We start from the raw sequence: 19,611 nt of genomic DNA, 5'->3' as shown, positions 1-19,611 counted from the left end.
GATTGAAGAAAAGAAGAGCAAAAAATAAAAAGATCAAAAATAAAAATGATAAATAAGTAGACACATAATAAAATACAACATAAAATAAAAGATCTTCCTGCCCTATTGGCATTTTATTTTTTATTTGTGAATTATTCATCTAAAAATATCTTATTTGATTTTAATTTAAAGGGATAGTTCACACAAAAATAAACATTTACTCACTACACTGCAAAAAAGCTTTACTTAAAGGGCACCTATGATGAAAATCAACATCTGTAAGCTGTTTGGATGAATAGTTTGTCCACAGTCTTATTGGAGTGATATTAACCCAACAAGTCTCTTTTTTACATTTCCTGACACTAAAATAGGATCCAAATCCCAGTGATTTTGAGGCCCACCGACGCATTCTCACAGTAATTCATAACTTTTTGATTTTGTGGCTAATTCGTAGGAATTTGTACGATCTAATTTGTAAAATTTAGTACGATTTGTGGGGGTGGGGTTGGCTGCCACTGTGAAAAGTAAACCACACTGAGCTGAACTAAACTGAACTTCGACTCTGAAAACTGAACTGACAAAGTTTCAATTTACTAGAATTTCTATGTTAAGCTGCTTTGACACAATCTACATTATAAAAGCGACATAGACATAAAGATGAATTGAACTGAATATATTTACGCTGTTGCAGTGGTGTAGTCCTAAAAAAAAAGTGATGTACTATTACACACCACCCAAATTTGAAATGAAAGTAGCCAAAGAAATGACGAAAGTTAATGTTTCTTTGATGCATTAGCTATATATATATATATATATATATATATATATATACATATATATATATATATATATATATATATATATATATATATATATATATATATATATAAAGATATATATATATATATATATATATATATATATATATATATATATATATATATATATATAGCTAATGCATCAAAGAAATATAAAATTACGTCAAATATATATATTTTATATATATTTATTTTATTTTTTTGACAATGATGATAATAATGACAATTTTCATATTTTAGTAAAACTATCTATTAAAAAGGAAAAACGATTTAAGTTTAGCTAATAGTGCCCCCCAGCAGACTCTGAGATTGGCTGTATGTATACAGTATGTAGCTTATTGAATCATTTTAATATTGAAAAGATAGTAACAACAATTTAGTTCACTTTTAATTAGATTAACTCAATAGGGCCTGTGCATACACGAAACAACAGCTTTTTAACTTATTTTCCTTTCTTAACTGGCTTATTACTTTACAATTAATAGGTTCCTTTAAACATCATTAAGCCATTATTTTTGATTGTCACATTCGTGCATGCTTGTTTTAAACCAAGCTATTAGGAGTGTGTCTTCTGTTGTCGCTATTATATACTAGTAGTTACCCTTTTAAATATATTGGTTTGCAATTTATGAGTAATCTTTGCCTCATCGTTTTTAGTGTTAAAGTGTCAATCCCTGTATCGGAAATACTGTTTACAGGGGCGATTTTAGGATTTTAATTTTAGGGCGGATCAGGATCAGATTTTGGGGTAAACAAAGAAAAATGTGGTGTTTATGTATATACATAGCTGTGGTTTGCTGATTAAATGGAAAACAAGCTGAAAACGGAGCGGTGGAAGTCTGCTGCCGTTTTCATATCAAATTTAATGGGGACCATGAGGCGGTCATTTAGTAGTGTACAGTTCATGAGCTAATTCGCAAAACTCATAAGGGGGCTGATAAGAAATATAGGAGGGCTAAAGAGCCCATGCTGTTTGGTCGTCAGGGGCGGGGAAGGGCACAATTTAAACAAAATTGCACCAATTGCAACAAATTAAGATGCAAGTTAAAAAAAACATTTGGTATACATTTAAAGAGGACTTGAATACACGTAAATTAGGGAAGCTTAGTCAGCAAAACAAGTGAGTATACCAAGGGTATACGCAATTATCGATCCTCAGAAGTGGTAATACCCAAACAGCTCATGGAAAAAAGTAAGCATATGGATATATGTGCGTATAGCAAGGACTACACCACTGCTCTTTTGAACATAAAAGAAGATATTTTGAAGAAAGCTGAAAAGCATTGAGTCAGATTATAGGGGAAAACAAATACTATGGAAGTTGATGGTTTTTCAGCTTTCTTCAAAATATCTTCTATTCAGTTCAACAGGAGAAAGACACTTTTAACGGTTGGAAACCAATAAAGGGTGAGTAAATGTTGACAGAATTTTAAGTTACTTTATTTAAAGGTAGATTTGGATTGCAGTCTAGAGTGCTCATTTCATAAAAGTGCCACACACACAAAAAACCTCACATAGTGACCACAACAAATGGACATGAAGGGCCCTATCATACACCCAGCACAATGTGGCGCAAGGCGCGACGCAATAGTTTATTTGCTAGTTTCAGCTTGGCGCAAGAGTCATTTTGAGGCGTTGCGCCACCCTGTTTAAATAGCCAATACATTTGCGCTCATATGTGCGCCCAGCGTTCTGGTCTAAAAAGGAAGGCATTCTGAGGCGTGTTGCTATTTTGAGAAACTACAATAGATTTTTCAATAGACCAAAACAAACCCGGTCTAAAGTCCAGCGCAGAGTTGCACCTCGCTTACGCACTGCTTAATACACACAATATGTAGAGCAATACGCAAATATCTTTACATATGAAAAAATTTTTATATCAAGGATATATATATAGGATATAATACGAATAGATATGGGATATAGATATAAATTATTAAAATATTACAAAACATATTATTTTCTAGCCTACATAAATATGAAAAATCACTGCTTTTATGTCTTCTTCATCTCGGGAGGCTTTTTTTTAGTTCATTCATAACATTTTGCTTTTGTTTAATGTTATTATTATTAGCAGTATTATTTATTATCTCCATATTTATATTTGTTTTATTAAAAACAAGCTTAGATTTGCCCACCTGCAGGTTTTAGACCATATGAAGCACAGCATGTTTTAGGATATAACTCAGGTTTTTGAACACATTTCGTTATTGTTGTTCATTTATTCATTTGCTGGAAATTAAAACTGAATTTAGAAATAGTTTTGAAACAAATATTTGGGCTTAACAAACAAAATTAATTATTCATAGGCTAATTGATTTCTGTGAGTAAAGAGCGAAAGTGAAAGTAGATCATTTATTTCTCATTGTCGCGCGGTAGATGCTCTGTTTAACTGTTGAGAGGCCTTATCTCTCATTCTTGCGTTGTTTAACTGTTTTCTTGCTTGTGAAATGCTTAATTTTTCCACTTACACTTACTTTAAGTCATGTAAATAACAAATGCGCTTATGGCGCGACGCAACTGGCTCTTAAAGGGAATGAGAGATGAGACTCTAATTGGTTTATTCTCAAAACACACCTATAACTCATTAAGAAAATAAACTCAACCCTTTTAGATCATGCGCCACGGCGCAAAGCATCCTTATATTAGTAAAAATGCATTCTCACACGCCCTGAAAGTGTTTGTACCTTGCGTTTTGCGCATGGACTGTCAAAATTGAGCCCAAAGACATACAACATAAATTGCACATGAATATATTTAAAATACTATCCCATAAACAATTAAAAAGATAAGAGCGAACACATAAAGCTTAAAATGTAACAACAAAGTTTTAAAAAACAAAAGACAAGGACTCTAGTCTCCCATGCCAAACTCTCCCTGCTGGTCGCTGCATGTCTTTTTACTGGAACTCATAGATATACATACTGTACATTCTGACTGAGAAAAGGTGTTTTGTACGGTGTGAGCGGTTCAGGACTGAAGTAAGAAGAGACTAGATGTGCAGCTCTAGCGTAAACATGAGACAGCATTTCAGTCACACAGCCCACTTCCCTCCTCCAGGCCAGAACTTCTTGTCATAGATCTGGTTGTGACTAACATTTACATAACTTTGTCTCTGGTAAAACATATCTGAGTCTTCTTGGCTTCCATTCAATTCATAGAAATGTATATACGGTTGAAGTCAGAATTATTAGCCCTTCTGTATATTTTGTTTCCCAATTTCTGTTTAATGGAAAGAAACACATTTTTTTAACACGATAGTTTTAATAACTCATCTCTAATAACTGATTTATTTTATATTTGCAATGATGACAGTACATCATATTTTACCTGATATTTTTAAGACACTTCTATACAGCTTAAAGTGAGATTTAAAGGCTTAACTAGGTTAATTAGGTTAATCAGGCAGGTTAGGGTAATTAGGAAAGTTATTGAATGATGTTTTTTTTCTGTAGACTATCCAAAAAATATAGCTTAAGGTGGCTAATAATATTGACCTTAAAATGGTCTTTAAAAATTTTTCTTCTTTTATTCTAGCTGAAATAAAACGAACAAGACTTTCTCCAGAAGAAAAAATTATATAAGAAAACTGTAAAAATTTCCTTGCTTTGTTAAAAATAATTTGGGAAACATTTCTAAAAGAAAATTCACAAGAGGGTTAATCATTTCAACTTAAACTGTGTGTCTAAATTAGGCAGAACTGTGAACTTCCATGGATGATAATCACATTTGTGGAGGTGAAATGCTTTGACCACATGACTATACATGGGTTGTGGACATGACACTGCATTTTCACTGTGGCATGTGTCAGAAATTCATATAATGAGCGTTGTCATCATTTAAAAGGCATTAAACGGTTCAATATAAATTCATATTCCATGGACATGTTATTAAGATGCTGCTACTAAAATAGCCAAATCTATGGTTAGATCGGTTTAAGCATAGTTTAATACATTTCAGCTCTTATAATTAAAATAAAAATCATTCATTTCCTTGTCGGCTTAGTCCCTTTATTACTCCAGGGTTGCCACAGTGGAATGAACCACCAACTTATCCAGCGAGTCTTTACGCAGCGGATGCCCTTCCAGCCGCAACCCATCTCTGGGGAAACTTCCACACACATTCACACATACACTCTTACACTACGGACAATTTAGCCTACCCAATTCACCTGTACTGCATGTCTTTGGACTGTGGGGGAAACCGGAGCACCCGGAGGAAACCCACGCGAATGCAGGGAGAACATGCAAACTCCACACAGAAACGCCAACTGAGCCGAGGTTTGACCCAGCGACCTTCTTGCTGTGAGGCGGCAGCACTACCTACTGCGCCACTGCCTCGCCAATAAAAATCGTTAAATCATTATTAAATACCTGAGGCCAAAAAACACTATAAAATGTAACTATGTAAAATGGCATAAAATAAAATGACAAAATAGAATAACATTTAAATAAATTAAAACACTGAAAAATAATGAATAAGCTGAAGGAAAGTGAGTGAAAATAAACATTTCAGTGAAATATTACCATTTTATATGGCAAAGGTCCTTTTATTTATGTTTTTATTTAGAGGTTTAGTATAGATTATTTTTGTGACCATTTAACTGTTTTGCTTTTAACTGTTTTTGTCACATTATTTCTTAAAACAAGACAATATGCTTTGCTTGTCTTGAGAATGCTTCTTGATTTAAGAGTTTTTTAGATATTTGGACTCGAAACAAGGCAAAATCTCCAATTAAAAAAAAAAAAAACTTTTTTTGCATTAATAAAGATCCGTTGAACTTGATCAGCCATTTCAAGTTTAGTTCAATCCACTCAATTCAATATCTAATATGATTATCCCTTATCTTAAGAAGTAATATATCAAAATAATCTTGTTTTTCCTTTTGATGCAGGATTGTTTTGCTGACCCCATTGGCAGATTATTTTGCATATTTTAAGGAAAAACAAGACAAAGATTTTTACTTTTTGCTAAAAAATCGCATTTTGATTTAAGAATATTTAGATTTCTGGACTAGAAACAAGACAAAATCTCTAAGAATTTTTTTTTTTACTATTAAAGTTTTGTTTAACTTGATCAGCCTATCCAAGTTTAGTTGGCTCCACTCAATTTAATATATAACATGATTATCCCTTGTTTCAGGAAGTAATACATCAAACTGGAGTCAGTTTATCCTTAAAACAAGCAAAACAATTGTATTTTTCCTTTTGACAAAAAAAAAAAAAAGCTTGCCCCATTGGCACCTTATTTAGCTTGTGTTAAGAAAAAGTCACTTAATTTTGACATATTACTTCATAAAACAAGCCAACATGTTTTACTTGTCTAGAAAATGCTTCTTAATTTAAGAACTTGAAGATATTTGGAGTAGAAACAAGAAAAAATCTCTAAGAAAAGCATTTTGTGCACTATTACAATCGATTTAAATTGATCAGTCTAGCCAAGTTTAGTTTGATCAACTCAATTTACTATGTAACATGATTATCTCTTATTTTAAGAAGTAATACATCAAAATGAAGTGAGTTTATCCTTAAAACAAGCAAAATTATAGTATTTTTCCTTTTGACAAAATAACAATTTTGCTTACACCATTGGCACATTATTTAGCTTGTTTTAAGGAAAAACTCACGTCATTCTGACATATTATGCCTTAAAACAAGACAATATGTTTTACTTGTCTAGAAAATGCTTCTTTATTTAAGAATTTTTAGACATTTGGACTAGAAACAAGACAAAATATCCAAGTAAGAAAATCATTTTTTGCACTATTAAAGATCCATTTAAAGGTGCAGTATGTAAGTTTGACACTCAGTGGTTGAACTAGGTATTGCACACCTGATTCAAAGCATACGCAAGAGCAGGTTGCCAGATTGATGAAATCGGCAGAAGTGTGCCTAACCATCAAACCTAAAGGCTGATTTACACAATTTTCTAAATAAAAGCAATGGCACGTGATAGAAGGAATATTTTCTATAATAAAAAAGTTTTTGTCCAAACCAACACCTGGAATTTATATTTTAGAAACGGCTTCTATTTCTTGCAACAGGATAAACTAACAGTGATCATCTCAGAAACACCTCATGTGCTTTATTCAGTTTTAAGTGCTAATAATGTGAGTCTGAACGCCTTTTTACATGACATTTATTACCACACCACTGAAAGCAGCAGGAGATAGTTCACCTCTGTGACTCAGCGCAAGCCAACACATATCAGTGATTCAGGATGTACTTTTTAGAATATTAAAGAGGTTTCATTTGCATTAATTTGATTATAAACCTCACCATTTCGTTGGAGTGCAGTAAGTGCACTATTCAGTGCTTCTGAAAGGCTTTGTTTAAATTTCTGTCGTGTTTCGTCTGGTGCAAACAGACCAATTTCTTATCACTTCAGATCTTCTCACATGTTGTCAGGACACGGGGGTTACAATATACAACCTTCTCTCCTTACATAACGTTTGTATATTTATGTTATTAGCTAATTAATAACCACTTCAAAAGTTCATGTGGAACTCTGAATCTGCGTCACATTTATGAGTCTGCTACTGTCCACCAGAGGTCACATTGGGTCACGGACGCACACTTTAAGAGCCTTCCTGACTGAATGATTGAAATACGCTGTTTTCTACCAAAGCAACCCGGGGTGCCTGGCATCGGGCAGGTTGAATGACCAAAACAAAGACCGATGTTCCGGCATGTAACGCATATTTTCAAAGCAGAATATCTGAATTAGGCATTGTTATTTAGATAAACAAGAATGTTCACTTAGCATATTTCTTAAATATCTGCAAACATATTAAGGTATTTTCTATGCTTTAGCAGAGTCAAACACTTACATACAGCACCTTTAACTTGATCAGCCTATCCAAGTTAAGTTCAATCCTCTCAGTTGAATATGTAACACGATTATCCCTTACCATTTAGTTTCCCGATCCATTTCGGCCTTTTCTCTTTGGGCAGGTAGACGCACAGGTAATAAACAGGCACTCCGGACAGTGCGATGGCGATTCCTATGAGAGAGTTGATGGTGTCGCTGTACAGGGGAACGATCACCAGGAACACGCTGCACAGGCAGTAGACGAATGGGAAAAACAAGCTGAGCTGATGGAGGAAAAAGAAACATGTAAGAATGGCAGATGGTTTGGATTCTAACAAATTAGCAGATATGAATACAGACCCTTTTCACAAAACTGGTATTATGCGTTTAAAGGTCATCAGCATTTTAAATCCTTGAAAGTTTTTAATAAAAAAAAACAACAACATATGAGCATTCATATGTATTTACCAGTGTTGGGGAGGTTACTCTGGAAATGTAATAGATTACAGATTACAAATGACCCTATTTAAAATGTGATAAGTTACACTACTTTTCGATTACTTTATAAAAGTAAAGTAACGAATTACATTTGATTACTTTTTGATCACTTTTAAGTTTCTAATGTACATTTTCAACTAAATCATTTTCAAGCATTTATACGGAGGACATGTTCCCTCCGGGATTTATGCCTGTGGGTGCGCCGCAAATCAAAAGCATCAGAATAGCAGCGCTTTAATAAATGGCCTTAGCATAAGGCCTCGTGCATATCAAAAACAGGCAAAGCAACAGATTAATATTCAACATATCCCAGATTTTTAAAGAAAATTTTTAGAATGTAACCCATTTGTAATCGTAAACATTTTCACAAGTAACTGTAATTTAACATTGTTTCTCAGTAACTGTAACGAATTACTGTTACTTTTATTTTGTAATTAAATTACGTAACGCCGTTACATGTAACTAGTTACTCCCCAACACTGGTATTTACATATGTATTATATCATTCTTGCACCAAATTACAAAAAACGAATTAACGCTTAAAGGGTTTCTAATGCAGTTTAACAGTAAATTTGTCGTTGTTTTCTCTCCTGGTTGCCGTTATCAGTCTTGCACAATTTTTTTTCCTTTCTCTGACGCTCTTGATAACACCATCCTGGAGTTTTTCTTCTATTATTTCAGCAAATAGGATTGTAAAAAATATACATTTGTTGTACTCTCCCATTCACTGCGCTCTGCACTGTAAAATATATCGGTAACACTTTACAATAAGGTTCATGTTAAGGTTCATTATTTGATAAGTACTTAACCTAAAATCTTTTTGTTTTATTTTTCATTTATTTACAGATATTGTTATTGAAAATAAAATATTGATAAACCCGAAAATGTGAAACGGGTCCATTGATGGCTGGAGGAGTCACCTTGACGGGTCTGTGTCTGTCAGGCTGTGTGATGCGTAGGTAAATGAGTCCGGCCACTGACAGACCCACAAACAGCCAGTAACTGAAGCTGAAGTAGTTGATGAGTTGAAACACGTCCTCCACACACAGGAAGACCAGACCCATCACACACTGCAGCACAAACACATACAAACACAATTTCTGTGTATGTAAGTCTTACGATGACAAAATGAGATCTTTAATCTTAAAAGAAAATATGTCTATGCCTTGTGTTTTTTTTTTTACTGGAACAATATCTTCAATAATGTAAACTGGACTGAAGGTCATTACCTCAAAGATTTTAGGCTAAAGAGATGTTTTTTTCAATGCTTTAATAAAACTATTTCTAATTAATTTTGAGTTAAGTTTTGCTAATATAATCTGCATTTTTGGATTAATGTTGAACCTTTGATTGCTCATATTATTTTAAAAACCTTTTCCTTCTCTTATAAACCTGATTATGTTAAGGATCGATCTTTAAAAGTTGCTGGTTTCAGTATAAACTTTATGCTATGATTATGTACATTTCACATACTCAAATACAAGTTTGCTCTCTTCATAGTGCTAGAAAAAAAGAGATTTTTTTTTCATTTAGTTTTTCATTGCAGTTTCCAAATTCACATACAGATCTGGTTTTCCACAATGTATTCACAAAACAATCAAAGATTGGATTCCCAAAATTGTAGAAATAAATAAAATGATAAAATACAAAAAATTCAATTAATGAAAATGGAAGTTACATTAATGATTTAAGGACATTATAAGAAACAAGAAAATCAATACACTTAATTGTTTTGTATATCATCAAAAAGAAACAGATAAAATTAACTTGTTGCCTTTCAATTGTGTACTTTTTTGTCATATTGTAGCACCCAGTTTTTTTAATTACCTAAACTATGTACATATGGAACTACGACGATGCTACTTTTAGGATCTTAAATGTATAATATTTAAAATAGCTAGTGTTCTTCTTTCTATCTTTCTGTTATGTTTTCTTTTATTACTAGAAATAATACACAAAATAAACAAAATAAATTTCACGTCTTTCTAACTATTCATTCATTCTATAATAAATCTGGTCTTAATGGCAGAATAAATTCTACCCATTTTCTCCATGTCTCATTAAACACCTCAGTCTGTAAACGATGGTTCATTGTTAGCCTCTCCATCTTACAGATTTCATAAATTATGTCAAACCAGTCACTAATTTGAGGTATTTCAAGCTGTAACCATTTTTTTGGTTATAGCTTTTTTACAGGCTATCAGCAAAATTTTCAGCAGTTTTTTTTTTTTTGTCAGATTTTTCTTGTAACATAGGATTTTTTAGGCCTAAGTATAGAGTTGAGAAAGAAAAATTGATGGGGATATGGAATATATTTTCTAAACATTTAGGAATTTCAAAATGCCTGAATTTTTAAACATTTCCAGAAAATATGTGAATAGAAAAAAAAGAGATTTAAATGTTTATAAAATATAATATTTCTGTACTAAGAGTCCATTTAATAACTTTTGTTAATATCTCAATTAAAAAAGATACATATTTGTATGTATATTGATAATAATGTCCCCTCTCCTCCTTTTTATTATTATTAAGGAATGTGTTGAGTTTGTTGTTTAACCCTTTAACTGCCCCACCAAGAAAACTAATGTTAACTAACTAAAAATCCCAGTGTCACTACTTTCACTTTTTTTTGTCAACACATCCAAAAATTACTAAAATATCAACCTCTACCAAATGGTTGAGATGTCAGTTTATGGTAAAAGTACAGAAATAAATACATTTACTATAAAAAAAAAATCTGAAAATATGTAGTGTAAGACCAATTTATTTAAAAACATAATCAAAATTAAACATTTTTAAACACTAATATATGCCATGTGATGTAATGTAATGTGTATTTATATAGCGCATTTATTGTGTATGGCCATACACCCAAAGCGCTTCACAATCAGGAGGGGGGTTTCCCCACACCACCAGTGACAGTGATAGAGCCAATTCAGCAGATAGGGATGATTGGGAGGCCATGATGGTTAAAGGCAGAGAGGGAATTTGTCCAGGACACCAGGGTTACAACCCTCCTCTTTACGAGAAATGCCTTCGGTGATTCTCATTTAACATGTTTTCTTTTTTTCTTAAGTTTACAATAAAACCAAAATAAAAGTTATTATTGTTATTCTTTGTAAACCAACAAGGCTGTGTGTAAACCATTAATTAAAACTGTCATTCTTTAAATGACTTTAACAGTCACTAATAAAAACAGTTAAAACATGGTCCAACTATTAGCTAGAGCGGGCAGTCAAAGAGTTAATGAAGCTGTACATGATGGTTCTTGTTAAAGCAAAAAACAAAACAAACATACAAACACTGTTTATCATCTGACCTGACGAGGGCGCAGTTGCACATTTAATGCGCCTGAAGGGTAGCCGGTTCTAACTTGGAGTGAGAATTTATGCCCCGCCCCTATTTATTTACAAATATATATATTAATATATTATTATTATTATTATTATTATTATTATTATTATTATTATAAATAACAGAAATCGATTTTGAATGAAACGGGAAAACACTTTAAAAACAGCTGGAGGGATATGCTAAGATCATTTACAAAAATCATTATACAACAAACTCACTTCATGTTCCTTAACAAGAATTCAAAGAGAAAAGAACATTTAAATTAAAGATAATATAATAATAAAAAAGAGGTTGGGACATATATCATATACTGTACATACAATTATATATATATATATATATATATATATATATATATATATATATATATATATATATATATATATATATATATATATATATATATATATATATAAACAAAAGTTATTAGACGCACTTTTAGTACAGAAAAATCCATGTATACTAACATTTTATGCAATAATGTTAAAGAAGGAGCATGTATTAACTGTCTTAGTCATCACTTTTATAATTTTAATCTCTGACTGTTTGGCTAATGACTGTTTTAATTAATAATTTACACACGCAGCGTTGTTGTTGATTTACAAAATGATCAAACAAATATAATCCTGTTGCAATACTACACTTGATTTTGGTTTTATTGTAAAATGAAACAAGAAAACATGTTAAATGAGAATATGGCATATATAAGTTTTCAAAAATGTTTTATTTTGATTATGTTTTGGTCTTACACTTCATATTTTCAGATTTTTCATAGTATATGTATTAATTCCGGTGCTTTTACCGACATATCAAACATTTGCAGAGGCTGATATTTTAGAAATTAGAGGATGTTTTGAAACAAAAATGCAATGAGTGTGTTAACTAGTGACATTAGGAGTTGAGAAATGCAATCCAAACATTTTTTTATTGGTGGTGCAGTTAAAAGGGTTAAACAAAAAAACTCACTTGTTTATATTTATACACATTTATATTCATGTGCAGTTTCATTACACAAGAAACTCACTTCACATTCCTTAACAAGAAGAGAAAGACAAAGAGAAAAGAAAAATTAAATAAATAAAAACAATAAAAAGCAGAGGTGACATTATTATTAATATACATAAAAATATATTATACTTTTTTCTAATTTAGTTATTAACAAAATAATTTTTTTTAATAACTTTAAATTAATTATTTTTATCTCTTTTTTTCTAGCACCATGAAGAGAGTGTATTTGTGTATGTAAAATGTACATAATAATAGCATAAAGTTTATAAACGCAAAAGTTTTTAAAATATTATGAGCAATCAAACTTCAACATTAATCCAAAAGTGCAGATTATATTAGCGAGACCAAAATAAATGTGAAATAATATCGTTAAGACTTATTTTTTTATGAAAACATTTTGAGGTAATGACCTTAAGTCCGGTTCACATTATTAAAGACACTGTGAAGATAGTGTTTATTGATTTATTTATTTATTTATTGTTATTCATCAAATACAGCTGGGAAGAAATATTTTGTAGGGCTGATTTTTCTGCGTGAGAAAATGGACGTGTGGTGTGAGAGCGTGAGAATACACAACTGTGTGACTCTCACGCATGGCAGACCTGTATAAAAATGACCTCATCATTTCCACACACTCATGTGAACTCACACATTCATTTCTTTTTTTTTATCTTCTATTGAACAGCACAAAACAAGATATTCTGAAGAATGTTTACATCCATAGCACACTTACAAAAAGTATTTTGCTGTTTGTTCAAACTGCTCAAAAAATAAAGGGAACACTTAAACAACACAATGTAATTCCAAGTGTTCCTGTTATTTTATTAGAAACATATTTCTGATAATAGTATCTTTTAAAAGGGTGGTCCACCATGATATCATATTTTAAACTTAAGTTGATGTGTATAAACAACATCTCTGAATGTAATATGCTCAAAGTTCAATGCAAAGGGAGACTTCGACGGTCCATGCGCAAACACCATGTCATGCTAACACCATGTCATGCTAACTCTACCAACTATTTGTATCATCGTGGATAATATAAACCAATTACAACTCTTTAAAAAAGACACTTACATTGAAAAGGAGTGCTGGTACAGGAGTGTACCGCTCAGTGTGGATCAGACTTAAGCTGATGGGAAGGTGGCCTTCTCTCGCCCCAACAAAAAACAACCTAACACCCAGATTAGAACATACAAGACGCAAATATCAACATTTGAAAGCCTTCATCGATTAAAACTGAACCAGAACATTACCTGGAGGCGGCAATGATGGAAGCGTTGAGTCCTCCATAGCAAGACATGGCCACGGCGATTGGGACGATCCAATTTATAGGCCCAAGCACTTGATTTCCAAATGTCTACAGATTGGGACACAAGCTGAAGGTTTAATTAAATGGCTGTGCAGTAAATACACTGAACGCATACAGAATAAACACTGCATATTTGATACTCTGAAAGACTCTTACTACAGCCACTGCATCACTACCCATGAAAGAAGGCATGTCCAGAACTGCGTAGTACGCCACATTGGTCAGCAGGTAGATGATGGTCACGATTGGCATGGAGACGGCTATAGCGATGGGGAGATTCCTGTCAATGATCAAGGAGAACATTTAAAGAATAGCTCACCCAAAAACTACAATTCTGTCATCATTTGCTCACCATTGATCTGTCAATTTGAGTTTTAACAAAAGATTATATTTTTGAATATGTTGAATATGTTGATAACATGTAACCGTTGACATGAATAGACGGGGAAACAAATTCTATGAAAGTCAATGCCTAGTGGTAGAGGTCTGCATTCCTGCGGCTGTCCCGCGGGCGTCGCGGGACCCGACCAGATTTCTGCGGCACGGGAATAAATTTCCAAATAAATCGCGGGAGCGGTCGGTAACGGGTTTAATTTGGGACGGGAGCGGGCTGTCTAGCAATATCGCTGCTGACTCCCGAGCGAGCACGCGTATGTATGTGTGTAAATGAAATATTGTGTGATATTGTGTTTAGCTTGTTTTTTGCTGTGTGTGTGTGTGTGTGTGTGTGTGTGTGTGTGTGTGTGTGTGTGCACGCGCGAATGAGAGAGAGAGCTTTGCCTGTGTGTGTGCGCTTGGTGCTTATGTGTGTGTGTGTTAGTGCGCGCGCGAATGAGAGAGAGAGAGCTTTGTCTGTGTGTGTGTGCTTGGTGCTGTGTGTGTTTGTGTTTGTACAGACAGCTTGTTATAGGCTGTCTGGACTGTATAGCTGGGTGATTTTCGGTTTTGTCCCCCCCCCTTTAGCGGGATCAGGTGCGGCGGGTAGAAAACGAGGAGGGTCGGGCAGCCGGACAACAAATGGTTAATATATGCGTGGGTGGCGGGGTTCGGGCTAAAACCTGGTGGGTGCGGGCAGGAGCGGGATTCAAAATTTAGTCCCGCGCAGATCTCTACCTAGTGGTTTCCAACATTCTTATATATCTACATATCTTATATATCATATCTTACATATCTACTTATATGTTTGGCGAAGTAGCACTTTAAAAACTAGAGTATTTGGAAAGTCCTGTCAGCTAAGTAAATAGATAAATATGTAAACGCAGAGGAAGAAATAAGCTTAAGAATGTTGCTATTCGCTTTAGCTATTGTAAAAATGTTATGTGTCCCTAATATGCCATCACAGAATTTAATAATAATAATAATAAATAATGATAATAATAATAATAATAATAATAATAATAATAATAATAATAATAATAATAATAATAATGGGGAGACGCGGTGGCGCAGTAGGTAGTGAAGGTCTCTGGTTCGAGCCTCGGCAGGGTCAGTTGGCATTTCTGTGTAGAGTTTGCATGTTCTCCCTGCGTTCGTGTGGGTTTCCTCCGGGTGCTCCGGTTTCCCCCACAATTTCGAAGACATGCGGTACAGGTGAATTGGGTAAGCTAAAATTGTCCGCAGTACAGCATAAGTGTGTGAATGAGAGTGTATGGGTGTTTCCCTGTGATGGGTTGCAGCTGGAAGGGCATCCGCTGCGTAAAACATATGCTGGATAAGTTGGCGGTTCATTCAGCTGTGCCGACCCCAGATTAATAAAGGGACTAAGCTGAAAAACTGGCGACGCAGTGGCGCAGTAGGTAGTGCTGTCGCCTCACAGCAAGAAGGTTGTTGGTTCAAGCCTCGGCTGGGTCAGTTGGTGTTTCTGTGTAGAGTTAGCATGTTCTCCCTGTGTTCGCGTGGGTTTCCTCCGGGTGCTCCGGTTTCCCCCACAGTCCAAAAGACATTCGGTACAGGTTAATTGGGGAGGCTAAATTGTCCGTAGTGTATGAGTGTGAATGTGTGTATGGATGTTTCCCAGAGATGAGTTGCAGCTGGAAGGGCATCCGTTGCATAAAACATATGCTGGATAAGTTGGCGGTTCATTCTGCTGTGGCGACCCAGGATTATTAAAGGGACGAAGCCGAAAAGAAAATGAATGAATAATAATAATAATTTAGTATAATAACGTTGCCATACTTTGAAAGATTTGAAAAGATTCAATAATCAAAATGGAGTAAAAATGGAGTTGCTGTTTTTTATAAGAAAGAATTGATTCAAAGCAGCTTGAAGCAAGGTAATTCCTTACTTCTTAATTCATGCACAAACCTGTCAAGGTTTTGAATGAATTTGCAAAATGCCAGACTGTGGTCTTGGCATTCCCTAATCAATGCCTACTGTTGTGAACCGATCCTCTGAGGAATTAACACACGTCCACCTTCATGTAAAGATTGTACTTTATAAACAGCGCACTTGTTAACCGGAACATGCTATAACATACAACCTCGTGGTATGTTCCTCATGCATAACTAATGAGGAGTGCATTCTTAAAGGAGCCAACACATTAAAGTGCAACACTTTAGAAACACATAAATCACTTATATTTATAAGACAGATCATCTGTCACAATGATCTACACCTACTTTGACCCTTAAATACCGTAGTTGTAGCTGATGACTGAAAGAACTTGACTTGCGTTGTTGCTACTGTAGATGCTACTGTATTGTCTGTGCTATGAAAGCACATACAGTACAACCACTAGTCAAAGCTGGATTTTCTATATAGTGCTCAGCATAAATCAGTACACTGTCTTTTGAAATTAAATATTTTTTTAATCTATTTCACAGTGAATATAGCCAAAAATATGGGGTGCATTTAAACAGTTTTATTAAACCAATATATATATATATATATATATATATATATATATATATATATATATATATATATATATATATATATATATATATATATATATATATATATATAGATTAATATAACAGTTTGGTCACCAAAGACCTTAGTTAATGAAAAAAAAAAATGACAAACTACACAGTTTCAACTAAATGTGATAGTTTTTATGCTTTTCTTGATTTTTCCAATTTATTCCAATGTAATTACCCCCCCTCCCCATTCATCACTGATTCATCAGTTCAAATCACTGATGATTAATGATTTAACACACACAAAAAAAGAGTTTGTTAAAAAAATGAAGAGTTCACATGCAAAATCCTCGTGCTGTCTTAAATTTTCTTTTAAAATTAGCATTTTTCTCAGCCTCCAATATTTTTGTTCAGCTATTTCACTTTAAAGGCAATGCAAAAAACTTATTTATTGACATAAAAGTGGATTTACTGAACATACACACAGGAGCTTGAGAAAAATCCTCACTTTAGAATAAAATTCAGATGGCATTTAGAGTTTTTTTGCATCTGAACTCTTCAAATGTTTTTATATGCTAATGTGACAATATCCAGTAAAAATGGATAATTCTCCCAAAATTTTAACTTTTGCCACCATTTACTTATTCCCTTGATTTCTTTACAAATCAGTTTGAGTTGTTTGTTCTGTTGAACAAAAAAATGTATGTTGAAGAGTGTTGAACCATTGACCAAAGTATTTGTTTTTCCTACTTTAGAAATGAACAGTTCCCAGCATTCTTCAAAGTATCTTCTTTTGTGTTCAATGGAAGAAAACAATTCTAACTGATTTGAATCAAATCAAGGATAAGTAAACAATGAAATAATTTTCATTATTGGGTCAAAATTCCCTTAAAGCATGAAAATGTAAAAATGGCACCTCTCAGGATTCTTGATCTCCTCTGTAACAAAGTTGAGCGTGTCCCAGCCTGAGTAGGAGAACAGCGCTGAATAAAGAGCCAGAGCAATGCTGCCCGCCTCAGTCGAGGAGCCCTCGAATGCATTATTTAAGTTTTTTGTTTCTCCTGTTGTGCACATGAAAAAAGAGGGAAAATTACACAACTCAGCAGAAGAAACAACCTGAGATCATTTAGGTATTAGTCTATACAAACATCAAAAGCTTTTTAGGTGCAACCTGAGCAATGATTGAGAAGTACTTCCTTGTTCATGCAATCCCAATGTCATTTACTGTAACAAATCTGCCTGAATATGATCAGTGTTAAGCAATTAAATGCAAATGTAAAACTTTCCATGACAAAAAAAAAGTAAATTTTCACCATAATAATGAAAGCCTTTTACGTTTTTTTTGTGTAGGCTTGTGTTTTACAGTACTAAAAAACTCAGAAATGTCTTTGCCGATATTTTCAAACTATTTGATTTACCAAAGTCACACAAGTGCCAATGTCACACCTGTCACTGAGAGGAGAGGTGTCAAATCCATGACAGAGAAGTGTAACATTCATAACAAAGCTTTTTCCTCATTAACGTAAAAAAAATAAAATCATTTTTGGTCTATAGTGAGCTAACTCTTATCCTTTTCATTAGCATTAATTCTTTTGGATTGCTCAGTTTAATTCACAGAATTTCTACAAAGTATGTTGTATACTATAAACTCGCTAGCTTTTTAGGTCTCATCTATAACGCATGGTTATTATCCTCATTTAAAGTATAAAAAAAAGTTTACATATTGATATATCTCTGATCCAATAACTTAGTGGGTTTGGAAAATATGATCAGATGTTTCAATATAATGTTAACATAGACTTTCTATGTGAGTTTCTGTTGTAAGATTGTGCAAATGTTACATCCATGACATTGGAGTTGCTTTGTTACCGTTAATGATCTTAATGATGCCCACAGTGATGACGAGGAGCAGAGACATGATTTTGGCGTATGTGAAAACATCCTGAACCAAAGTGCCCCACTTTACGTAAGCACAGTTTATGAAGATCAGAATACCTGTGGAAAGAGGAGGAACAGATTAAGCACATTTTAAAATGAGCCGAAGGAGTGTAAACAAATTTGACAATACACTGTAAAAAATGCCGGGTTCTGTCTGGTTCTCAAATCTGATTGGCTGATAGCTGTGATATATTTAAGTAATATCAGCACCCGTACAGCCTCTTTACCCTTTGTGTATTACTCCACCCACATACAGCCAGCAGAAAGCAGACACTACATATCTAAAGTTTAAAAGATGCTTGCTCAGCTGTTTAACTGTCAGCTTATGATTTGAATCCAACGCGGAAGAAAGTAGTTCCTCAAAAGGGTTTTTGAGACTTTCCATATTTGATTTTGTTTTTATATACACTATTATGCCATCAAACTGTTGTATAAACGCAGTGCTATATGGCTGTATATCGGCACTGGTGGGGCCACTAAGGCACTCAGCTTGTGGCCTCCTGCCAACGCACGCCTCCCACCAGTGCCGATATACAGCCATATCGCACTGCTACTTGTGTGATTTTGCTCATTTATATATATATATATATATATATATATATATATATATATATATATATATATATATATATATATATATATATATATATATATATATATATATGTGTGTGTATATATGTGTGTGTGTGTGTGTGTGTGTGTGTGAATTAATTACACTGTAAATAATTTTGGGTTCCACACAATTGATTTGTTTTGAGACAACAGGAATTAATGGTGCTGTTTGGAAGTTTTTGTCTCTTCTAAAGCACAGAAATGCCATGTGTTGCAGATATTGAAGAAACATGCCAAGTGAACATTCTTGATTTTCTGAAAAACAATACTGAAGTCAGATATTCTGCTTTAAAAATGCCAAAACGTCTGTCTTTGTTTTGGTTCTTTTAAACTACCGAATGCTAGCTTAGCTATTATATTTCATCCCACAATTGTATTTCAGCCCAAACTCTGGGTTGCGTTGGTGGAAAACCGAGTATTTCAT

General features: G+C 33.6%; 1 protein-coding gene across 3 annotated transcripts in view; it reads right to left on the bottom strand.

The window, feature by feature from the left end:
• LOC100150834 (Y+L amino acid transporter 2) overlaps positions 1 to 19,611 on the bottom strand; it is a 34,429-nt gene that overhangs the window by 781 nt on the left and 14,037 nt on the right. For 2 of the 3 annotated variants that reach the window (XM_087240449.1, XM_087240450.1), the window contains 7 exons: positions 18,507 to 18,632; positions 17,554 to 17,698; positions 13,936 to 14,059; positions 13,724 to 13,827; positions 13,545 to 13,641; positions 9,026 to 9,175; positions 7,708 to 7,891 (listed from right to left, as the gene is read on the bottom strand). In XM_087240449.1, coding sequence (XP_087096575.1) covers positions 7,708 to 7,891; positions 9,026 to 9,175; positions 13,545 to 13,641; positions 13,724 to 13,827; positions 13,936 to 14,059; positions 17,554 to 17,698; positions 18,507 to 18,632 — 930 coding nt within the window. The remainder of the gene's footprint in view (positions 1 to 7,707; positions 7,892 to 9,025; positions 9,176 to 13,544; positions 13,642 to 13,723; positions 13,828 to 13,935; positions 14,060 to 17,553; positions 17,699 to 18,506; positions 18,633 to 19,611) is intronic. The other variant, XM_087240451.1, reaches the window with a different exon arrangement.

This window comes from Danio rerio, chromosome 2, assembly GCF_052040795.2.
Source record: "Danio rerio strain M-AB ecotype USA chromosome 2, GRCz13ab, whole genome shotgun sequence".
NCBI classification, from domain to species: Eukaryota; Metazoa; Chordata; class Actinopteri; order Cypriniformes; family Danionidae; genus Danio; species Danio rerio.
The sequence above is the reverse complement of the archived record's forward strand: the minus strand, read 5'-3'. Positions and strand labels throughout refer to the sequence as shown.